Source organism: Microchirus variegatus, assembly GCF_963457635.1.
Source record: "Microchirus variegatus genome assembly, chromosome: 9".
NCBI lineage: Eukaryota > Metazoa > Chordata > Actinopteri > Pleuronectiformes > Soleidae > Microchirus > Microchirus variegatus.
Genome location: NC_139810.1, coordinates 695,001 through 717,283, shown reverse-complemented (window position 1 = coordinate 717,283; position 22,283 = coordinate 695,001). Strand labels below are relative to the sequence as shown.

Sequence of the window (22,283 nt, the reverse complement as noted above, 5' to 3'; positions counted from 1 at the left end):
GAATCAAAAACGACATAGTATAGTATGTCGTTTTTGTCCAATTTTGGACCAATTTTTTTGTCTCCAAAAATTGTCACATTTTGGAGATATAGTATAGTATGACGTACTACATAGTGTAGTGTGACGTTTTTGTCAAGTTTTGGACCAAAAAAACGTTTTTTTTTAAAATTGTCAGAATCAAAAACGACATAGTATAGTATGTCGTTTTTGTCCAATTTTGGACCAAATTTTTTTTCTCCAGAAATGGTCACATTTTGGAGATATAGTATAGTATGACGTACTACATAGTATAGTGTGACGTTTTTGTCAAGTTTTGGACCAAAAAAACGTTTTTCAAAAAAATTGTCAGAATCAAAAACGACATAGTATAGTATGTCGTTTTTGTCCAATTTTGGACCAAATTTTTTTTCTCCAAAAATGGTCACATTTTGGAGATATAGTATAGTATGACGTACTACATAGTATAGTGTGACGTTTTTGTCAAGTTTTGGACCAAAAAAACGTTTTTTTTAAAAATTGTCAGAATCAAAAACGACATAGTATAGTATGTCGTTTTTGTCCAATTTTGGACCAAATTTTTTTTCTCCCAAAATGGTCACATTTTGGAGACAAGGTATAGTATGACGTACTGCATAGTATAGTGTGACGTTTTTGTCAAGTTTTGGACCAAAAAAACGTTTTTTTAAAAAATTGTCAGAATCAAAAACGACATAGTATAGTATGTCGTTTTTGTCCAATTTTGGACCAAATTTTTTTTCTCCAAAAATGGTCACATTTTGGAGATATAGTATAGCATGACGTACTACATAGTATAGTGTGACGTTTTTGTCAAGTTTTGGACCAAAAAAACGTTTTTCAAAAAAATAGTCAGAATCAAAAACGACATAGTATAGTATGTCGTTTTTGTCCAATTTTGGACCAATTTTTTTTCTCCAAAAATGGTCACATTTTGGAGATATAGTATAGCATGACGTACTACATAGTATAGTGTGACGTTTTTGTCAAGTTTTGGACCAAAAAAACGTTTTTCAAAAAAATAGTCAGAATCAAAAACGACATAGTATAGTATGTCGTTTTTGTCCAATTTTGGACCAAATTTTTTTTCTCCAAAAATGGTCACATTTTGGAGATATAGTATAGTATGACGTACTGCATAGTATAGTGTGACGTTTTTGTCAAGTTTTGGACCAAAAAAACGTTTTTCAAAAAAATTGTCAGAATCAAAAACGACATAGTATAGTATGTCGTTTTTGTCCAATTTTGGACCAAATTTTTTTTCTCCAAAAATGGTCACATTTTGGAGATATAGTATAGTATGACGTACTACATAGTATAGTGTGACGTTTTTGTCAAGTTTTGGACCAAAAAAACGTTTTTCAAAAAAATTGTCAGAATCAAAAACGACATAGTATAGTATGTCGTTTTTGTCCAATTTTGGACCAAATTTTTTTTCTCCAGAAATGGTCACATTTTGGAGATATAGTATAGTATGACGTACTACATAGTATAGTGTGACGTTTTTGTCAAGTTTTGGACCAAAAAAACGTTTTTTTTAAAAATTGTCAGAATCAAAAACGACATAGTATAGTATGTCGTTTTTGTCCATTTTTGGACCAAATTTTTTTTCTCCAAAAATTGTCACATTTTGGAGATATAGTATAGTATGACGTACTACATAGTATAGTGTGACGTTTTTGTCAAGTTTTGGACCAAAAAAACGTTTTTTTTAAAAATTGTCAGAATCAAAAACGACATAGTATAGTATGTCGTTTTTGTCCAATTTTGGACCAATTTTTTTTTCTCCAAAAATGGTCACATTTTGGAGACAAGGTATAGTATGACGTACTGCATAGTATAGTGTGACGTTTTTGTCAAGTTTTGGACCAAAAAAACGTTTTTCAAAAAAATAGTCAGAATCAAAAACGACATAGTATAGTATGTCGTTTTTGTCCAATTTTGGACCAAATCTTTTTTTCTCCAAAAATGGTCACATTTTGGAGATATAGTATAGTATGACGTACTACATAGTATAGTGTGACGTTTTTGTCAAGTTTTGGACCAAAAAAACGTTTTTCAAAAAAATTGTCAGAATCAAAAACGACATAGTATAGTATGTCGTTTTTGTCCAATTTTGGACCAAATTTTTTTTCTCCAAAAATTGTCACATTTTGGAGATATAGTATAGTATGACGTACTACATAGTATAGTGTGACGTTTTTGTCAAGTTTTGGACCAAAAAAACGCTTTTCAAAAAAATTGTCAGAATCAAAAACGACATAGTATAGTATGTCGTTTTTGTCCAATTTTGGACCAAATTTTTTTTCTCCAAAAATGGTCACATTTTGGAGACAAGGTATAGTATGACGTACTGCATAGTATAGTGTGACGTTTTTGTCAAGTTTTGGACCAAAAAAACATTTTTTTTAAAAATTGTCAGAATCAAAAACGACATAGTATAGTATGTCGTTTTTGTCCAATTTTGGACCAATTTTTTTGTCTCCAAAAATTGTCACATTTTGGAGATATAGTATAGTATGACGTACTACATAGTGTAGTGTGACGTTTTTGTCAAGTTTTGGACCAAAAAAACGTTTTTTTTTAAAATTGTCAGAATCAAAAACGACATAGTATAGTATGTCGTTTTTGTCCAATTTTGGACCAAATTTTTTTTCTCCAGAAATGGTCACATTTTGGAGATATAGTATAGTATGACGTACTACATAGTATAGTGTGACGTTTTTGTCAAGTTTTGGACCAAAAAAACGTTTTTCAAAAAAATTGTCAGAATCAAAAACGACATAGTATAGTATGTCGTTTTTGTCCAATTTTGGACCAAATTTTTTTTCTCCAAAAATGGTCACATTTTGGAGATATAGTATAGTATGACGTACTACATAGTATAGTGTGACGTTTTTGTCAAGTTTTGGACCAAAAAAACGTTTTTCAAAAAAATTGTCAGAATCAAAAACGACATAGTATAGTATGTCGTTTTTGTCCAATTTTGGACCAAATTTTTTTTCTCCAAAAATGGTCACATTTTGGAGATATAGTATAGCATGACGTACTACATAGTATAGTGTGACGTTTTTGTCAAGTTTTGGACCAAAAAAACGTTTTTCAAAAAAATAGTCAGAATCAAAAACGACATAGTATAGTATGTCGTTTTTGTCCAATTTTGGACCAATTTTTTTTCTCCAAAAATGGTCACATTTTGGAGATATAGTATAGCATGACGTACTACATAGTATAGTGTGACGTTTTTGTCAAGTTTTGGACCAAAAAAACGTTTTTCAAAAAAATAGTCAGAATCAAAAACGACATAGTATAGTATGTCGTTTTTGTCCAATTTTGGACCAAATTTTTTTTCTCCAAAAATGGTCACATTTTGGAGATATAGTATAGTATGACGTACTGCATAGTATAGTGTGACGTTTTTGTCAAGTTTTGGACCAAAAAAACGTTTTTCAAAAAAATTGTCAGAATCAAAAACGACATAGTATAGTATGTCGTTTTTGTCCAATTTTGGACCAAATTTTTTTTCTCCAAAAATGGTCACATTTTGGAGATATAGTATAGTATGACGTACTGCATAGTATAGTGTGACGTTTTTGTCAAGTTTTGGACCAAAAAAACGTTTTTCAAAAAAATTGTCAGAATCAAAAACGACATAGTATAGTATGTCGTTTTTGTCCAATTTTGGACCAAATTTTTTTTCTCCAGAAATGGTCACATTTTGGAGATATAGTATAGTATGACGTACTACATAGTATAGTGTGACGTTTTTGTCAAGTTTTGGACCAAAAAAACGTTTTTTTTAAAAATTGTCAGAATCAAAAACGACATAGTATAGTATGTCGTTTTTGTCCATTTTTGGACCAAATTTTTTTTCTCCAAAAATTGTCACATTTTGGAGATATAGTATAGTATGACGTACTACATAGTATAGTGTGACGTTTTTGTCAAGTTTTGGACCAAAAAAACGTTTTTTTTAAAAATTGTCAGAATCAAAAACGACATAGTATAGTATGTCGTTTTTGTCCAATTTTGGACCAATTTTTTTTTCTCCAAAAATGGTCACATTTTGGAGACAAGGTATAGTATGACGTACTGCATAGTATAGTGTGACGTTTTTGTCAAGTTTTGGACCAAAAAAACGTTTTTCAAAAAAATAGTCAGAATCAAAAACGACATAGTATAGTATGTCGTTTTTGTCCAATTTTGGACCAATTTTTTTTCTCCAAAAATGGTCACATTTTGGAGATATAGTATAGCATGACGTACTACATAGTATAGTGTGACGTTTTTGTCAAGTTTTGGACCAAAAAAACGTTTTTCAAAAAAATAGTCAGAATCAAAAACGACATAGTATAGTATGTCGTTTTTGTCCAATTTTGGACCAAATTTTTTTTCTCCAAAAATGGTCACATTTTGGAGATATAGTATAGTATGACGTACTGCATAGTATAGTGTGACGTTTTTGTCAAGTTTTGGACCAAAAAAACGTTTTTCAAAAAAATAGTCAGAATCAAAAACGACATAGTATAGTATGTCGTTTTTGTCCAATTTTGGACCAAATCTTTTTTTCTCCAAAAATGGTCACATTTTGGAGATATAGTATAGCATGACGTACTGCATAGTATAGTGTGACGTTTTTGTCAAGTTTTGGACCAAAAAAACGTTTTTCAAAAAAATTGTCAGAATCAAAAACGACATAGTATAGTATGTCGTTTTTGTCCAATTTTGGACCAAATTTTTTTTCTCCAGAAATGGTCACATTTTGGAGATATAGTATAGTATGACGTACTGCATAGTATAGTGGGACGTTTTTGTCAAGTTTTGGACCAAAAAAACGTTTTTCAAAAAAATTGTCAGAATCAAAAACGACATAGTATAGTATGTCGTTTTTGTCCAATTTTGGACCAAATTTTTTTTCTCCAAAAATGGTCACATTTTGGAGATATAGTATAGTATGACGTACTGCATAGTATAGTGTGACGTTTTTGTCAAGTTTTGGACCAAAAAAACGTTTTTTTTTAAAATTGTCAGAATCAAAAACGACATAGTATAGTATGTCGTTTTTGTCCAATTTTGGACCAAATTTTTTTTCTCCCAAAATGGTCACATTTTGGAGACAAGGTATAGTATGACGTACTGCATAGTATAGTGTGACGTTTTTGTCAAGTTTTGGACCAAAAAAACGTTTTTCAAAAAAATTGTCAGAATCAAAAACGACATAGTATAGTATGTCGTTTTTGTCAAATTTTGGACCAAATATTTTTTTTAAAAAAATGGTCACACTTTGGACGACATGGTATAGTATGACGTACTACATAGTATAGTATAACGTTTTTGTCAAGTTTTGGACCATAAAAATGGTTTTCAAAATAATTGTCAGATTTCGGACGACATAGTATTATATGTCGTTTTTGTCAAATTTTGGACCAAATTTTTTTTCAAAAAATTGTCACATTTGGGACGACATGGTATAGTATGACGTACTACATAGTATAGTATAACGTTTTTATCAAGTTTTGGACCATAAAAATGGTTTTTTCAAAAAAATTGTCAGATTTTGGACGACATAGTATAGTATGTCGTTTTTGTCAAATTTTGGACCAAATATTTTTTTTCAAAAAGTTGTCACATTTTGGACGACATGGTATAGTATAACGTACTACATAGTATAGTATGACGTTTTTGTCAAGTTTTGGACCAAAAAAAATGTTTTTCAAAAAAAATTTCAGATTTTGGACGACATAGTATATAGTATGTTGTTTTTGTCAAATTTTGGACCAAATTTTTTTTCAAAAAATTGTCACATTTTGGACGTCATGGTATAGTATGACGTACCGCATAGTATAGTATAACGTTTTTGTCCAGTTTTGGACCAAAAAAATGTTTTTCAAAAGATGGTCAGATTTTGGACGACATAGTATAGTATGTCGTTTTTGTCAAATTTTGGACCAAATTTTTTTTCAAAAAATTGTCACATTTTGGAAGACATGGTATAGTATGATGTACTACATAGTATAGTATAACGTTTTTGTCAAGTTTTGGACCAAAAAAATGTTTTTCAAAAAAAAATTCAGATTTTGGACGACATAGTATAGTATGTTTTTGTCAAATTTTGGACCAAATTTTTTTTCAAAAAATTGTCACATTTTGGACGACATGGTATAGTATGTTTTTGTCAAATTTTGGACCAAACTTTTTTTTCAAAAAATTGTCACATTTTGGACGTCATGGTATAGTATGACGTACTGCATAGTATAGTGTGACGTTTTTGTCAAGTTTTGGACCAAAAAAACGTTTTTCAAAAAAATTGTCAGAATCAAAAACGACATAGTATAGTATGTCGTTTTTGTCCAATTTTGGACCAAATTTTTCTTCTCCAAAAATGGTCACATTTTGGAGATATAGTATAGTATGACGTACTACATAGTATAGTGTGACGTTTTTGTCAAGTTTTGGACCAAAAAAACGTTTTTCAAAAAAATTGTCAGAATCAAAAACGACATAGTATAGTATGTCGTTTTTGTCCAATTTTGGACCAAATTTTTTTTCTCCAGAAATGGTCACATTTTGGAGATATAGTATAGTATGACGTACTACATAGTATAGTGTGACGTTTTTGTCAAGTTTTGGACCAAAAAAACGTTTTTCAAAAAAATTGTCAGAATCAAAAACGACATAGTATAGTATGTCGTTTTTGTCCAATTTTGGACCAAATTTTTTTTCTCCCAAAATGGTCACATTTTGGAGACAAGGTATAGTATGACGTACTGCATAGTATAGTGTGACGTTTTTGTCAAGTTTTGGACCAAAAAAACGTTTTTTTTTAAAATTGTCAGAATCAAAAACGACATAGTATAGTATGTCGTTTTTGTCCAATTTTGGACCAAATTTTTTTTCTCCCAAAATGGTCACATTTTGGAGACAAGGTATAGTATGACGTACTGCATAGTATAGTGTGACGTTTTTGTCAAGTTTTGGACCAAAAAAACGTTTTTCAAAAAAATTGTCAGAATCAAAAACGACATAGTATAGTATGTCGTTTTTGTCAAATTTTGGACCAAATATTTTTTTTAAAAAAATGGTCACACTTTGGACGACATGGTATAGTATGACGTACTACATAGTATAGTATAACGTTTTTGTCAAGTTTTGGACCATAAAAATGGTTTTCAAAATAATTGTCAGATTTCGGACGACATAGTATTATATGTCGTTTTTGTCAAATTTTGGACCAAATTTTTTTTCAAAAAATTGTCACATTTGGGACGACATGGTATAGTATGACGTACTACATAGTATAGTATAACGTTTTTATCAAGTTTTGGACCATAAAAATGGTTTTTTCAAAAAAATTGTCAGATTTTGGACGACATAGTATAGTATGTCGTTTTTGTCAAATTTTGGACCAAATATTTTTTTTCAAAAAGTTGTCACATTTTGGACGACATGGTATAGTATAACGTACTACATAGTATAGTATGACGTTTTTGTCAAGTTTTGGACCAAAAAAAATGTTTTTCAAAAAAAATTTCAGATTTTGGACGACATAGTATATAGTATGTTGTTTTTGTCAAATTTTGGACCAAATCTTTTTTTCAAAAAATTGTCACATTTTGGACGTCATGGTATAGTATGACGTACCGCATAGTATAGTATAACGTTTTTGTCCAGTTTTGGACCAAAAAAATGTTTTTCAAAAGATGGTCAGATTTTGGACGACATAGTATAGTATGTCGTTTTTGTCAAATTTTGGACCAAATTTTTTTTCAAAAAATTTTCACATTTTGGAAGACATGGTATAGTATGATGTACTACATAGTATAGTATAACGTTTTTGTCAAGTTTTGGACCAAAAAAATGTTTTTCAAAAAAAAATTCAGATTTTGGACGACATAGTATAGTATGTTTTTGTCAAATTTTGGACCAAATTTTTTTTCAAAAAATTGTCACATTTTGGACGACATGGTATAGTATGACGTACTACATAGTATAGTATAACGTTTTTGTCAAGTTTTAGACCAAAAAAATGTTTTTCAAAAAAATGGTCATATTTTGGACGACATAGTATAGTATGTCGTTTTTGTCAAATTTTGGACCAAATATTTTTTTCAAAAAATGGTCACATTTTGGACGACATGGTATAGTATGACGTACTACATAGTATAGTATGACGTTTTTGTCAAGTTTTGGACCATAAAAATGGCTTTCAAAAAAATTGTCAGATTTTGGACGACATAGTATAGTATGTCGTTTTTGTCAAATTTTGGACCAAATATTTTTTTTCAAAAAATGGTCACATTTTGGACGACATAGTATAGTATGACGTACTACATAGTATAGTATAACGTTTTTGTCAAGTTTTGGACCATAAAAATGGTTTTCAAAATAATTGTCAGATTTCGGACGACATAGTATTATATGTCGTTTTTGTCAAATTTTGGACCAAATTTTTTTTCAAAAAATGGTCACATTTTGGACGACATGGTATAGTATGACGTACTACATAGTATAGTATAACGTTTTTGTCCAGTTTTGGACCATAAAAATGGTTTTCAAAAAAATTGTCACATTTTGGACGACATAGTATAGTATGACGTACTACATAGTATAGTATGTCGTTTTTGTCAAATTTTGGACCAAATTTTTTTTTCAAAAAATTGTCACATTTTGGACGACATGGTATCGTATAACATACTACATAGTATAGTATAACGTTTTTGTCAAGTTTTGGACCAAAAAAATGTTTTTCAAAAAAATTTTCAGATTTTGGACGACATAGTATAGTATGACGTACTACATAGTATAGTATAACGTTTTTGTCAAGTTTTAGACCAAAAAAATGTTTTTCAAAAAAATGGTCAGATTTTGGACGACATATTATAGTATGTCGTTTTTGTCAAAGGTACTAACATTTTCTTTTTTTTTAATCAAAAAATAGTTCCTTATGCACTGCTGGTTTTACATTTGATATTTATTGAAACAAAGTAGAACATTTAGCCAATTTGTAAAAAGTAACAAAATATCAGTTATAACACGTTTACGCTTAAACAAACCTCAAATTCATGGAGAAGCTTATAAATATACATAGTTGGATCGGCAGAGTTGAGAATCATCACAGGGACAGTGAGCAGTGAACTGAGTGGTTTCTTTTTCTGTGGCAAAGATTAAAAACTGAACAACTGTGACACAAACGAGTGAGAGAGTGAAGCGGAACATGAGTGAGAAGAACAAGTGTTGAACAAACGATAAGGTGCTTTTCCCTTTAACAAACAGTGACGCCGCCATCGTGAACACAAAACGTTAGTCTTTTAAATTTGGAATTTTAGATTTGCAACATATAGCGCGTTCCAGTTGATCTCAGAGGTCGATATTTCACTTATGAGTAGGGAGGTTTTATCGGAGCGCCCCCTGGGGTTGTCATTTACTTGTTAATGCCCCAATTTACAATTCAAGATGGCTGTTATAACCGTATGGTTATTACAAAGGACTGGATTAGCTTCCTTGTTAGCAAACGTAGGTATTGACAGTTCTGACTAAATTAGCCAGAAAAACAACATGAAATGAGTTAAAAACCACTATATTAGCTTCTTCGAGTACCTAGCTAAAACGTGTTGTTAGCAGACTCGCGAAGTTCTGAGGGAACTGGGAAATACTTACATCGTTTCCAACTAGTGAAGCTACAGCTAAACCATCTCAACGTGTGGAGTTCTGTGGAAAACTGGAACGTATTTAACTCGAGTGGAACGCCCTTCAAAACAAACAAATGCGTCAAAAAGTTAGCATGCAGCGATAGCATCTCGTACCGACGCTTAAACGTTAAACGTTATTCCCCAGTTCCCATTTACGACTGGAACGCGCTACAGTTCAGACGATTTCACGTGATTTTCTGTTTGAAGCTTAAAAGCAGAATCTGGTTAAAGACAAAATAAATACAGTTTACCGATCGTTGGATAGAAACATACAGTAATATATACACAGAGCATTGACTATTTCACCACTGTAACCACAACGTTGCCCATATATACTCAAACCATGTTACGTATTGTAGAATAATGTTATGTTAATGGATAATCTGAATTAATATGGAAAAGAATGTAAGCTATAATATGGATATAGTATTCTGCTGATGCACTGTAGTAAAAAAAAAAAAATAACACAAGAAGAAGAACAGCTGAACAGACGCATACAGACAGGTTTACACCTCTGTATCAAAGTGCATAATGGTGGAAGGCTTGGTGTGGCACCTAGGGGGCGCTAAAGCCTGATTTATACGTTGTGGCCACAACATTTCTAAAGGTTTCTATTGTCTTTCTGTGTTGATTCACAGAAGCTTCTGCACAGAAACATTCAGAAACGGACACTTTCACAATCGACCGTGTGGGTAAACGGCTCAAGAGCGCCCCCTAAAGTCGGCCCGCGGTGGGCGTTTGTCCTCAACTTGTCAAAAAAACAGCAGGTTTCTGTTTGATTTCTGTCCACGCGACAAAAAACAACAACCGTCGCGGTCAGCGACTCGTTCAAGTTCTGCAAACTGGAACCTCGCGTGACTCCAGTTCCGACTTAAGAGTTCCACGAAGTTTTTGCATCTCGTTTATATTTGTGCTACGTTTCTTTGTTTTGATCTGTTACGTTTATGTATTTGATAAAGTCGGACAAAGGTCTTAGTCCAACGGTTGTAACTCCTGTTGCTCCACACATTTTAAAATAGCGGCACAATGACGTATAAATCAGGCTTCAGGTTTCTGGGAAAGCTTAATTATGTATTTAAAATAAAGGCCCAATCCCCAAAACAGCCGTGTGACTGTAGCCACTGTTCTCAAAGAACCCGGAACGTACCAACGCTGCGGCGAGGAATTGGAATTTAAAACGATGAAGAAAATGAAGCGGGAACATTTCCAGACTTTTCCGAGGCACTCGACGGGATTAAAAAAAATCAGCTGGTGACGACCGGGCCCAAAATAAAACACGACAATCTCAAAATAAATATTTCACGATACTCTCAGTTTCCGAAGACATACGATTTTTTTTTCTGAGTCAGTCTTTTTCGCAAAGGCATAATTGTTTAACTCTATAAATATAATTTATATAGTTTCTTTCTTCCATTCTCTCGCTGTGCGCGACTCCTTTGCTGCTTGCGCTCGTCGACGCCGCCGCCGCCGTCGTCGTCCGCGAGCTCACGCGTGAACCGGCGTCTTCTCACTTGCAGACAAACTGGTCCACGATCTTGGTGCAGCGCTTGCACTTGACGTAGCAGCACCAGTGGAACTTGCAGTGGCAGCGCTCCACTATCTGAGCCTTGTACTGGTCGTAGCCGCGGCCGCAGCACATCAGCTCGCAGCCATCCATGCCCTCCGACGTCTTGTTGCAGAGGCGGCCCACCGTGCCCAGCGAGCCCGTGCTCTGGTTCTGCAGACAGTAGTCCGGACTGGACTCGGTGTAGACCAGGTCGTGGCTGGTGGGCGCGTTGAACTTGTTGTGCATCTGCACGATCTTCCCGCGCGAGTTGAGCTTCATGGACGCGGCGCTGTCGTACTTTTCCTTCAGCGCGTCGCCCACTTTGCGGAAGTCGGCCAGCTGCAGCCAGCAGGTCTTCAGGCTGCAGGAGCCCGAGACGCCGTGGCATTTACAGGAGACGTGGGCCAGGTCTGACACCGTCTGTAAGAGAGGAGGAGGAGGAGGAGGAGGAGGAAGAGGAGGAGGAGGAGGAGGACAAAAGACATTAAACACACGCAGAACATCATCACTCTTTTCATTTGGCTGATGTTATTCTCTGCCACTAAACATGGTATAGTATGTCGATTTTTGTAAAATTTTGGACCAAATAAATTTTTTTGAAAAAAAATTCTACGACATAGTATAGTATGTTGTTTTTGTCCAATTTTGACCAACATTTTTGGGAAAAAATTTTTGGTCAAAAATTTGACAAAAACGACGACATTGTTTTAGTATGTCGTTTTTTGTAAAATGTTGGACCAAAAATATTTTTTAAAAAATTTATGGACAACATAGTATAGTATGTCGTTTTTTGAAAAATTTTGGACAAAAAAATGTTTCAAAAAATGTTGCACAACATAGTTTAGTAAGTTGTTTTTGTAAATTTTGGACCAAAAAATTATATTCAAAAATTTTGAACGGCATAGTAATGTATGTCGTTTTTGTCAAATTTTTGACCAAAAACGTTTTTTTCCCAAAAAATTGCAGACTCGTTTCATTTGGCTGATGTTATTCTCTGCCTCAAACTTATCTGTCAAGATCAATATAATCTCTGATGATCAGATCCTGTGTGTGTGTGTGTGTGTGTGTGTGTGTGTGTGTGTGTGTGTGTGTGTGTGTGTGTGTGTGTGTGTGTGTGTGTGTGTGTGTGTGTGCATAATCTGTGTTTTCCATTTCACCAATCACCAATGTCCCAAATAGCTGCTACACAGTTAGCCAGCGCTTAGACGTCGCCTTGCGACTGCAACTCTGCATTCTCACGTCTCGGGTTTCTTCGCTGGACGCTCAGCGGCGACGACAAATATGTATTTTTTTGGCCGTGCGCAGCCACCGTCAGGCCGCTGACGTGACGCCGAAGACGATAGATTCTGGGATCGAGGACAAATCGAAGCTTGTGGGAAAATAAACTGGCAATAATCGAGAATATTGATGAGATGAGAGGGGGCGGGGCCAACATCTCAAAGTCTCTTTTACTCGAGGTTAAAGTCTCTAAAAAAAAAAAACGATTTGAGGACAGCGGACGATAATAAGTTGGACACCAGTTTGATTGACAGATGAGACGTCCAATAGGAGCCTGGTGACCACCAGGCGAGGTGAATCATAAAGAACTGGAATTCAATTTGCAACTGGAAGACGACGTGGATTATAAATATTTCTGGACCAATTTAAGCTTTAAAAGACAGAAAAGTGAAGGTGAGCGCAGCAGATCTGAAGACCATGAGCTACAGAGTTTGATATTTGCGCTTTATTCTTATTCTCATGATCTCATGACACGACCGAGCCAAAAAAAAGGACAAACGTAAAAGGACAAACATGATCCTGTCCACGTTTTCAATAACGCCTCGTCCACTCGTTTGTCCTCCTTCAATCTGGCAACAGATGATATGAGGAGTTAGCGTTTCCTTTGAGGTGGATTCAAGATGTTTGGAGAGGAAAGGAACGCAAAGCCCAGAGCTAATGATGCTGCTGCTGCTGAAGCTGAAGCTGCTGCTGCTGCTGAAGTTGCTGCTGAAGCTGCTGAAGTTGCTGCTGAAGCTGCTGCTGCTGAAGCTGTTGCTGAAGCTGCTGCTGCTGAAGCTGCTGCTGCTGCTGCTGAAGCTGCTGCTGCTGAAGCTGCTGCTGAAGCTGTTGCTGAAGCTGCTGCTGCTGAAGCTGCTGCTGCTGAAGCTGCTGCTGCTGAAGCTGAAGCTGAAGCTGCTGCTGCTGAAGCTGAAGCTGCTGCTGCTGCTGCTGAAGCTGAAGCTGCTGCTGCTGCCTCCTCCACCGTCTCAGATCAAAGCCTCAGAGACAGAGGAGCTGTTCCACAGATGATCAGCAGAGATCATCTCCCTGACCTGGATTATCTCACTTCCCACATGTGCTGTGAGTGTGTTTGTAACCCCGCCCTCTCCCTCCCTCCCTCTCTCCCTCTCTCTCTCTCTTACCCTCCTTCCGGCCTCGTTGTTGTGCAGATTCATTTGCTGCCTCGCGCTCTCGTACGAGCCCTTCGGGTAACTCTTCTCGCGCTCGCGGGCGTCCACAAACTCCTTGGAGAACCTGTAGCCGTAGTTGAGGTTGTCCCCGCAGCCGCCCCACAGCCAGTCCCGGGGCAGGTCTTTGGGGCGAGCCGCCCGGCTGCACCCGCAGCTGGAGAGCTCCCCCTCTCTGCAGGCGCGGCTCACTGCGTTCACCACCCCCGCCGCGCTGATGGCGAACGTGAACGCCGTCTCGCGGCTTCCTGTGGACGCAGAAGGACAAGAAGATGATGAGAAAGTGACTTTAACTTTTTCTGCTCGGTATTTATTATATTCTATTATTATATTATTTTCTCCTTTATTTTATTCACTTTATTATATAAGTTGATTCTACGACGGTTCACAATTCTAATTTAAAAAGAGTTTTTATACCTTAATGGTATCATATAGATTTCGTCATTCTTTCTTAATTGGAAACGAAAACAGAATTATTTTCGTTATTTTGCAAATCGTCCAACAACGCAGCACGTTTGGGAGCCTCTGTTCTAGCCGTTAGCATGTTAGCATAGACGTTAAACATGAACATTTTTAGCAAAACGTAGTTTTTACAATTTGAGGTGGAACTCGATTAGCGCTTAAAATCGTTCCAAAATTGATTGAAGAAAATTTTTTTAAATCTTGTCTGCAGTTTTATCGCAGGTTCAACATTCTTGGACGTACGTGCTAATATTAGCATGAAAGAAAATCTGCTGATGACTTGGCTAAAATTCTTAGTCAATGATTAGTCAGTGAAATTAGGAAAAGAAAAAAAAGAAAAACTAAAGAAAACTGGACAAAATTATACAATATGAAACAAACTACAGTTTTAAAATTAGAACATATTTGAAACAAAAAATACTGCAGTTGTTCTTACTCTTAAAATGAGTTATTGAGACAAAGATAGACTTTAAATTCTTTCAATGAGATTGTTTGTGTGCCAAGATTTTTTTTCTTTTTTTTACAGTGTTTTATTCACGATTCACAAGTGTGAATATTTTTGTGAAACAAAAACGAAAATAAAACAAATAAATAAAAATGCAGATAATTGAAAAATAAAATCAGAATTTTTAAGTCAGAATTCAGTGACTTTAATCTTAATTTGTTTCAAAAAAACATATTAATTGGTTCATGCTGCTTTAATCCTGTTCACTGTCTCATACGGCTCCTAAAAATACAATATATTATTATTATTATTTATTCATTATTATAGATTAAAAAAAATAGCACAAATAAATCATTAATAAAAGAACTAAGAATTAAGAAAAGAAAAGTCCTTTTATTTAAAAAAAAAAATTAATCCGTCGGACTATTTACTGCAGAAAATAAGGTCAATTCCACATTAAAAAAAAAACATTGTAGGTAAACAAAGGTAAATATGCCATTTAAAAAAGATTAGAAAAGTAAAGTAAATAATGTAAGTGTGTTTTTCAGAGTCCAGAAACAGCTGCTACTTCATTTGTTGTGTATTTATTTGTCATGTTTCTTTCAGGATTTACGCGGCGATGTGATGCGTGACGTCGCTGCAGACGCCTCGTCACCAACGTTCTGGTTTGCAGACGTTGAGAGAGAAGACAGCGCCCTCCAGTGACGGAGACGCCTCCCGACGCCTCGCTCGCCGCACGTCCAGCCAAATTGAAACCGACAGCGATGTTTGCGCTTGAAGCGACAGGACGAGAGAGTCTGGTCGACTCCCGCTGTTTCTCACTCCGCGCGTTTCCTCTGCAGAGACGAGAGGTTTGAGGTTTGATTTTAACGAGAACATGAACAAGAACGGAGATGTGGGCAGATCCAAAAAGCTCCGTTTAACTGCGTCAAAACCGCAGGAGGAAAAACCCGAGATGAGGAGATAAGCAGAGGAAAAAGTCTGAGTCTCAGCGCTGACACTGGAGACGAAATAAAGACGTTGAACCTGCTGAGCTGAAGCTTCAGAGAGGAAACGGCGTGATGGAAAGAACACATGGACGCAGAAAGACAAAGAGGACCGAGGAGATGTACGTTAAAGACATCTGCGTAAAAGGAAGAAGGACGACGATGGTGGAGAAGAATGAAGAAGAGGTCAACTGGAAAAGTCCGAGAACAGAAGCCCAGGTGCTTTGAGGAGGCGAGCGGAGAAAACGTCCTGATTTATTCACGGAGAGTCGAGAAGAAGCAGCAGGAGGAGACTTGGACGACGAGGACCTGGAGAAACAGACTCTACCTTCAGCCTGAAACCTCCGCCAAAAACCAGACAGAGGAAGAAGGTCAATGAGCAGCAGGAGGACGAGGAGTTTTATAGTCCAGTAGATTTTTAAACATACAAGGAATTTGCTTTTGTGGGTTTTTTTTCGGCGAAGGAAACGAAAAAGACGTCAAATCCAGGGTTTAAACGGGTTTTTAAATCAGTTCTGATCAGAATTCGTGGGAACGTACGACACACAAACGTTTCTTTGTCTCAGTAATGACAATAATTTAATTTAATCTAATCTATCATCAGTCCCAGGAGTCTCAAACTCAAATGACCTGGAGAGGGCAATAAAAAATATAATACAAGCTTAAAATAAGATTGTGGCGATATTTCATTTCATCATTTTAAAACTAGTGAAAAAGTGTCCGATTTGTTGAATCTATAAAAACAAAAACAGTCGGAAATAGCAACAAATTATATCTTAATGGTGATTTTTCGTCATTCTTTTTTAATTGTAAAATAGAAACGAAAACAGAATTATTTCGTTATTTTGCAAATTATCCAACGACGCCGCATATTTGGGACCCTCTGTTCTAGCCGTTAGCATGTTAGCATAGCCGTTACACATGAACATTTTTAGCCAAACTTATTTTTTATTTAATAAAATGTTATTAGCGCATAAAATCGTCCCAAAATATTTGAAATCTTGTCTGCAGTTTTATCGCAGGTTCAACATTCTTGGGCGTACGTGCTAATATTAGCATGAAAGAAAATCTGCCGATGACTCAGCTAAAATTCTTAGTCACTTTCAGACTTTAATGTTCTGTGAAATTAGGAAAAAATAAAAATAAAAAATAAAGAAAACTGGACAAAAATTTTAAATATGAAACAAACTACAGTTTTAAAATTAGAACATATTTCAAACAAAATACTGCAGTTGTTCTTATTGAGACAAAGATACTTTAAATTCTTTAAATGAGATTGTTTGCTTGTCAAGATTTTTCTCTTTTCAGGCATGAAATAACAATAAAAAAAAAAAAAAACAGAACTTGACTTTACTTTCTTTAAAAATCTATTTTTTTACAGTGTAGAAAAACATCAAATATAACTAAATCCTAAAAAAAATGCAGGATCTTTAAAGATTGAAGCAGATTAAATGAGGAAGAATTGACAAAAGGAGAATATGCAGTAGTGGATTTGTGGAGGTGGAAGAACGGACTTTTTAAAACACTGCCGCTAGTTTATTAAACTCTCCAGAGTTTCAGGCTCTTTGAGGTTCTGAGGTTCTGAGGTTCTGTGGTGTTCAGACCCCACAGATCGTCTGGAACAACGTCCAAAAAGTTTTGTCCCTGAAGTCTGAAGTCGACACGTTTAGTTTGTGGAGGAGAATTCTGCAGATCTGCTGCAGCCGTCGGGTCTTTGATTCAGATCAGACGATTCCACGTTTCTTTAAAACGCTTCATGATTTTACTTTTTCATTGGATTGTCGTAAACTGAACAAATGTATTTTGTTCCTCTGTGCTTTTGTTGGTTCCGGTGAGTTCACCGCGACGCCCTCTGGGTGGCGTTAGATCGTTTGCTCTCCACACAAGAACAAACTGTTTCTCCATATCTTTCACGAGCTGTTTCTCTGAAGTCATCATTTTAATGTTTTTAATTAGCGACAGAATCTCTGACATGTTTATTTGCCGCTTGTTGCCGAGTTTATGCGAGTTCTGTTTGGACTTGAATGAGCTGCAGGGAAACGAGAAATAATTGCCATTTTTGGCACCGACAAAGTTCTGAGAAGGAGAATTTCCCCACTGCCTTAAGTGTTGTGAGCTTTTAAAGAGAAGAGTTTAACTTTGTTCTTTATGAAACAGATCCCATCGCTGCTCTCTCTGAGGTCGAGACGTGGATTAAAACCTCAAATCTTTAGGTTTTCATCCTCGGGATCCAGCAGAAGGACTCTCTGGACGTGAAGAACTTTAGCGTCTGATGAAAACGCGACAGGAAAATTCATCCTGATCCGTTAAGATGTTTCTGAGATAAACATCTGAATTTGGAAAATGGGACTGAACCATGTTACATTTAGTGAATCTGGATCCAGAGATTATGATGCTTTGTTCCAACGGTTTAGCCCATTATTTGAAAATGTTAAAAACTCTGTAAAAACTGTATTAGCATGAAAGAAAATATGCTAATGACTCGGACAGAATTCTTAAAACTTAAAGCGTAAAATTAGTCACTTTCAGACTTTAATGTTCCGATAAAAATTAGGAAAAGAAAAAGTCCAAAAACTAAACAAAACTGGGCAAATTTTTTAGAATTAGAACATATTTCAAACACAGTATAGTTTTTATAAAATACTGCAGTTCTTACTCTTAAAATGAGAATAGAAAATCAGCTGTAGTGTCTTATTGAGACAAATACAGACTTTAAATTCTTTAAATGAGATTGTTTGCTAGCATCAACATTTGTTCTCTTTTCAGTCACGAAATAAAAAAAATATCCCAGAACTTGAGGCTTTTTACTTTCTTTAAAAATCTTTGTTCCAACGGTTTAGCCCATTATTTGAAAATGTGATCATGTTTTGTGGCTTCATCACGAAGTGAAAAACTCTGTAAAAACTGTATTAGCGTGAGAGAAAATATGCTAATGACTCGGCTAGAATTTTTAAAACTTAAAGCGTAAAAAATTAGTCACGTTCAGACTTTAATGTTCTGTAAAAATTAGGAAAAGAAAAAGTCCAACAACTAAACAAAACTGGGCAGAATTTTAAAATACGAAACAAACGACAGTTTTAGAATTATATACATATTTCAAACACAGTATAGTTTTATAAAATACTGCAGTTCTTAGAAAAGTTCAGTTCTTGTTTGTGTGACAAGATTTTTTTCTCTTTTCAGGCATGAAATAAAAAATAAAAAAATATCACAGAACTTTTTACTTTCTTAAAAAATCTTTGTTTTTAACAGTTTAGCCCATTATTTGAAAATGTGATCATGTTTTGTGGCGTCGTCACTGAGTGGATTCTCACTCATTTGTCAAGGAAACTGTAAACAGGAAGTGGCGAACAGAAGGACACACCCACAGGAAATGCCACGCCCATGAAAACAAAACCTCGTTAACTGAGGTAAACAGAAAAAGCTTCCGTAAATGTCGGAACCTAGAACTTCACACTGTTCCACTCACTCCCTCTCGTCTCTAACCCTCTAATTGTCCTTTCACCACAACCTGTCTAGGCAGATGCAGCACAGACAAACGCCTGCATCCTCTGCTGCAGTGAAACAGACACCAACAGACAGAATCACCACAAACTGTGTGAAAACAGACACACAAAAGTGACACATTCACTTATTTCATCAACTAAAGGAAAAAAAAATAAAAATAACCTCAGTGTGTTTCGTTTCCACCCAGAAAAGAAAAAAGTGTCGTCGTAAAGAAAGAACATTTGACAGTTTATTACGTGGATTAACCACAGTAACTGGAATATTATTATTCCTGGAAAGACGAGTCTGAAAAAGAGCTATTTTTAAAACCCTGAGCAGCAGAATATGAAATTCCACTCAGCAATTATTCCATTATTATTCCATTCATTTCATCAGAGACGACGACCAAAACAAACCTTCTGTACACGACGCGAGTGAGCGGATTGTTACTGAACACATTTGGGTGAAATGAGCCTTTAAAGACGTCTCAAGTCATCGTTACTGAAGACGACTTTAAAAACAACAGTCGATAAATGACTTAATCCACCTTTTACGTTAAAAACGCAGAGGTTACGGCAAAAAAGACAAACTTAAACGAACCAGAGAAAATGAACCAGAACCAGGAGTGAAAATAAAACCCTTTAGTCGTCTGTAACAGATCTGAGACCTTTTTTTAATAAGTGGGACAAAATGTCCCCACAAGGTCAGAATGTCCTCAAAGAGACAGAAATACAACACCACACACACACACACACACACACACACAGAGACTTACGTTCTGACCTTAACCATGAACTCAAATCTTGGACTCAAACCCAGGAACCAGCTCCTCAGAAATGAGGTTCTGCCTCATTAGGACCAGATCACGGTCTCCATGAGGACTACTGGTCCTGACGAGGTACATTTTTATGCCAGAAGAAGTAAAAAAAATATATAAGTACACACATTTCCACATATATACGCTGATCTATTGCTGCAAACTCTCCCTGTTTCTCACATTACAAACATCATATAATACACAGCAGCTACAGTTCAGTTCCACTGAATACACGCCAGTGTGTGTGTGTGTGTGTGTGTGTGTGTGTGTGTGTGTGTGTGTGTGTGTGTGTGTGTGTGTGTGTGCGCGATTGTTTCCCGTTCATCAGGAAACAGATTCGCTGCCTCCCTCCTGCTCCATGTTGGTGCATTGAGCCAAAGCCACATGTGATTTATCCAGAAACTACAAACACACACACACACACACACACACACACACACACACGAGAACATTTCTATATACAGTATATATGTTCATTTTGTAAGATGGAGGATTTACCTCATTTTGTTGTGAAAAGTGAAATTTGACCCTTGATTACTCCAAAAGTATACAGTGAAAGTACTTCATAGTACGTGTGTATGAAGTACCAAAGGTAGTGAGTCCAATAAAACTGAAATCATAAACTACTTATAGAAATTATGGATTTTACACCTCTTCAAAAATGGACGATTAACCCAATTTTCGTTGTGAAAAGTGAAATTTGACCCTTGATTACTCCAAAAGTATACAGTCAAAGTACTTCATAGTACGCGTGTATGAAGTACCAAAGGTAGTCAGTCCAATAAAACTAAAATCATAAACTACTAATAGAAATTATGGATTTTATGCCTCTTCAAAAATGGACGATTAACCAAATTTTCGTTGGGAAAAGTGAAATTTGACCCTTGATTACTCCAAAAGTATACAGTCAAAGTACTTCATAGTACGTGTGTATGAAGTACCAAAGGTAGTCAGTCCAATAAAACTAAAATCATAAACTACTAATAGAAATTATGGATTTTATGCCTCTTCAAAAATGGACGATTAACCCAATTTTCGTTGTGAAAAGTGAAATTTGACCCTTGATTACTCCAAAAGTATACAGTCAAAGTACTTCATAGTACGTGTGTATGAAGTACCAAAGGTACTCAGTCCAATAAAACTAAAATCATAAACTACTAATAGAAATTATGGATTTTATGCCTCTTCAAAAATGGACGATTAACCCAATTTTCGTTGTGAAAAGTGAAATCTGACCCTTGATTACTCCAAAACTACACAGTGAAAGTACTTCATATTACTAATGTATGAAGTACCAAAGCTACTGAGTACAATAAAACTGAATTCATTAATTACTAACATAAATTATGGATTTTACACCTCTTCAAAAATGGACCATTAACCCAAAGTTTTGTTGTGAAAAGTGAAATTTGACTCTTGATTACTCCAAACGATATGACATAGAAGTACTTTATAGTAATTGTGTATGAAGTACCAAAGGTAGTCAGTGTAATAAAACTGAAATCATAAGTTACTAATAGAAATGATGGATTTTACGCATCTTCAAAAATGGACTATTAACCTTTTTGTTGTGAAAAGTGAAATTTGACGATTGACAAAAAAACTACTAATTAAAATAGTGCATTTTAAACCATTTCAGTATCTTTATCTTCACTTATTTATCTTCAAATTAAACTACATTTTACTCTGTTCATGGAGCAGACCAAGTCATTGATAGCGTGAACATTGATGAGTTGCAGATGTGCGTTTGTGCGTCTGTTTTTGTGTGTGTGTGTGTGTGTGGTTTTTTTTTTTACCTATCTGCATGACGCGTCCAAACACCGAGGAGTTGTCGACGGTGCTGCAGTTCCAGCGCCGGTGTCTGAACTGGTACTGACACTCCCTGATGCCGGTCTTGGCTCCTTCGCCGATGTACTGCATGTGGTCCTGGTAGAGCTGGCACAGCTTCTTCTGGCCCTGAGACAGACCCACCAGCTGGCTGCACAACGGCTGAGCGCCGATGATGTAGGCCTCGGGGATCAGTAAAGGGTTCATGGCCAAAGACCTGGAGCACACACACACACACACACACACACACACACACACACACACACTTGTTTTAACTCCAGGGGGAAAAAGGAAAAAAAAGAAATCCAAAGTTTTCCGGCTAAATTCCCAGTCGACAGCTGATTTCACTCTGTGTGAGTTTCTGCAGCGCGTTAATCGTTGAAATGGGAAACAGTTAGTTTCTCTCCGCACACTTTAAGGTTTTATTGACGCTCGAGTGGAAACGTGATCTTCTCTCGGGCCAAAGAACGTACGATAAACGGAAGCAGAGGAGACGAGAAGAACGAGGGGGAAAATAAAGTCAAAATAAAAAAAATAAAAGGGTAAAGAAGTTAAATGAAGAA

The 22,283-nt window shown here is 35.8% G+C and overlaps 1 protein-coding gene across 1 annotated transcript in view; it reads right to left on the bottom strand.

Moving 5' to 3' along the window:
* Positions 1-11,211: 11,211 nt before the first annotated feature.
* Positions 11,212-22,283, bottom strand: part of wnt5a (wingless-type MMTV integration site family, member 5a) — a gene marked incomplete at its 3' end in the record, with an annotated part of 17,720 nt that continues 6,648 nt past the window's right edge. The window contains exons 3-5 of the mRNA XM_083894587.1: positions 21,690-21,937; positions 13,653-13,945; positions 11,212-11,670 (exon numbers count right to left, since the gene is read on the bottom strand). Coding sequence (XP_083750713.1) covers positions 11,212-11,670; positions 13,653-13,945; positions 21,690-21,937 — 1,000 coding nt within the window. The remainder of the gene's footprint in view (positions 11,671-13,652; positions 13,946-21,689; positions 21,938-22,283) is intronic.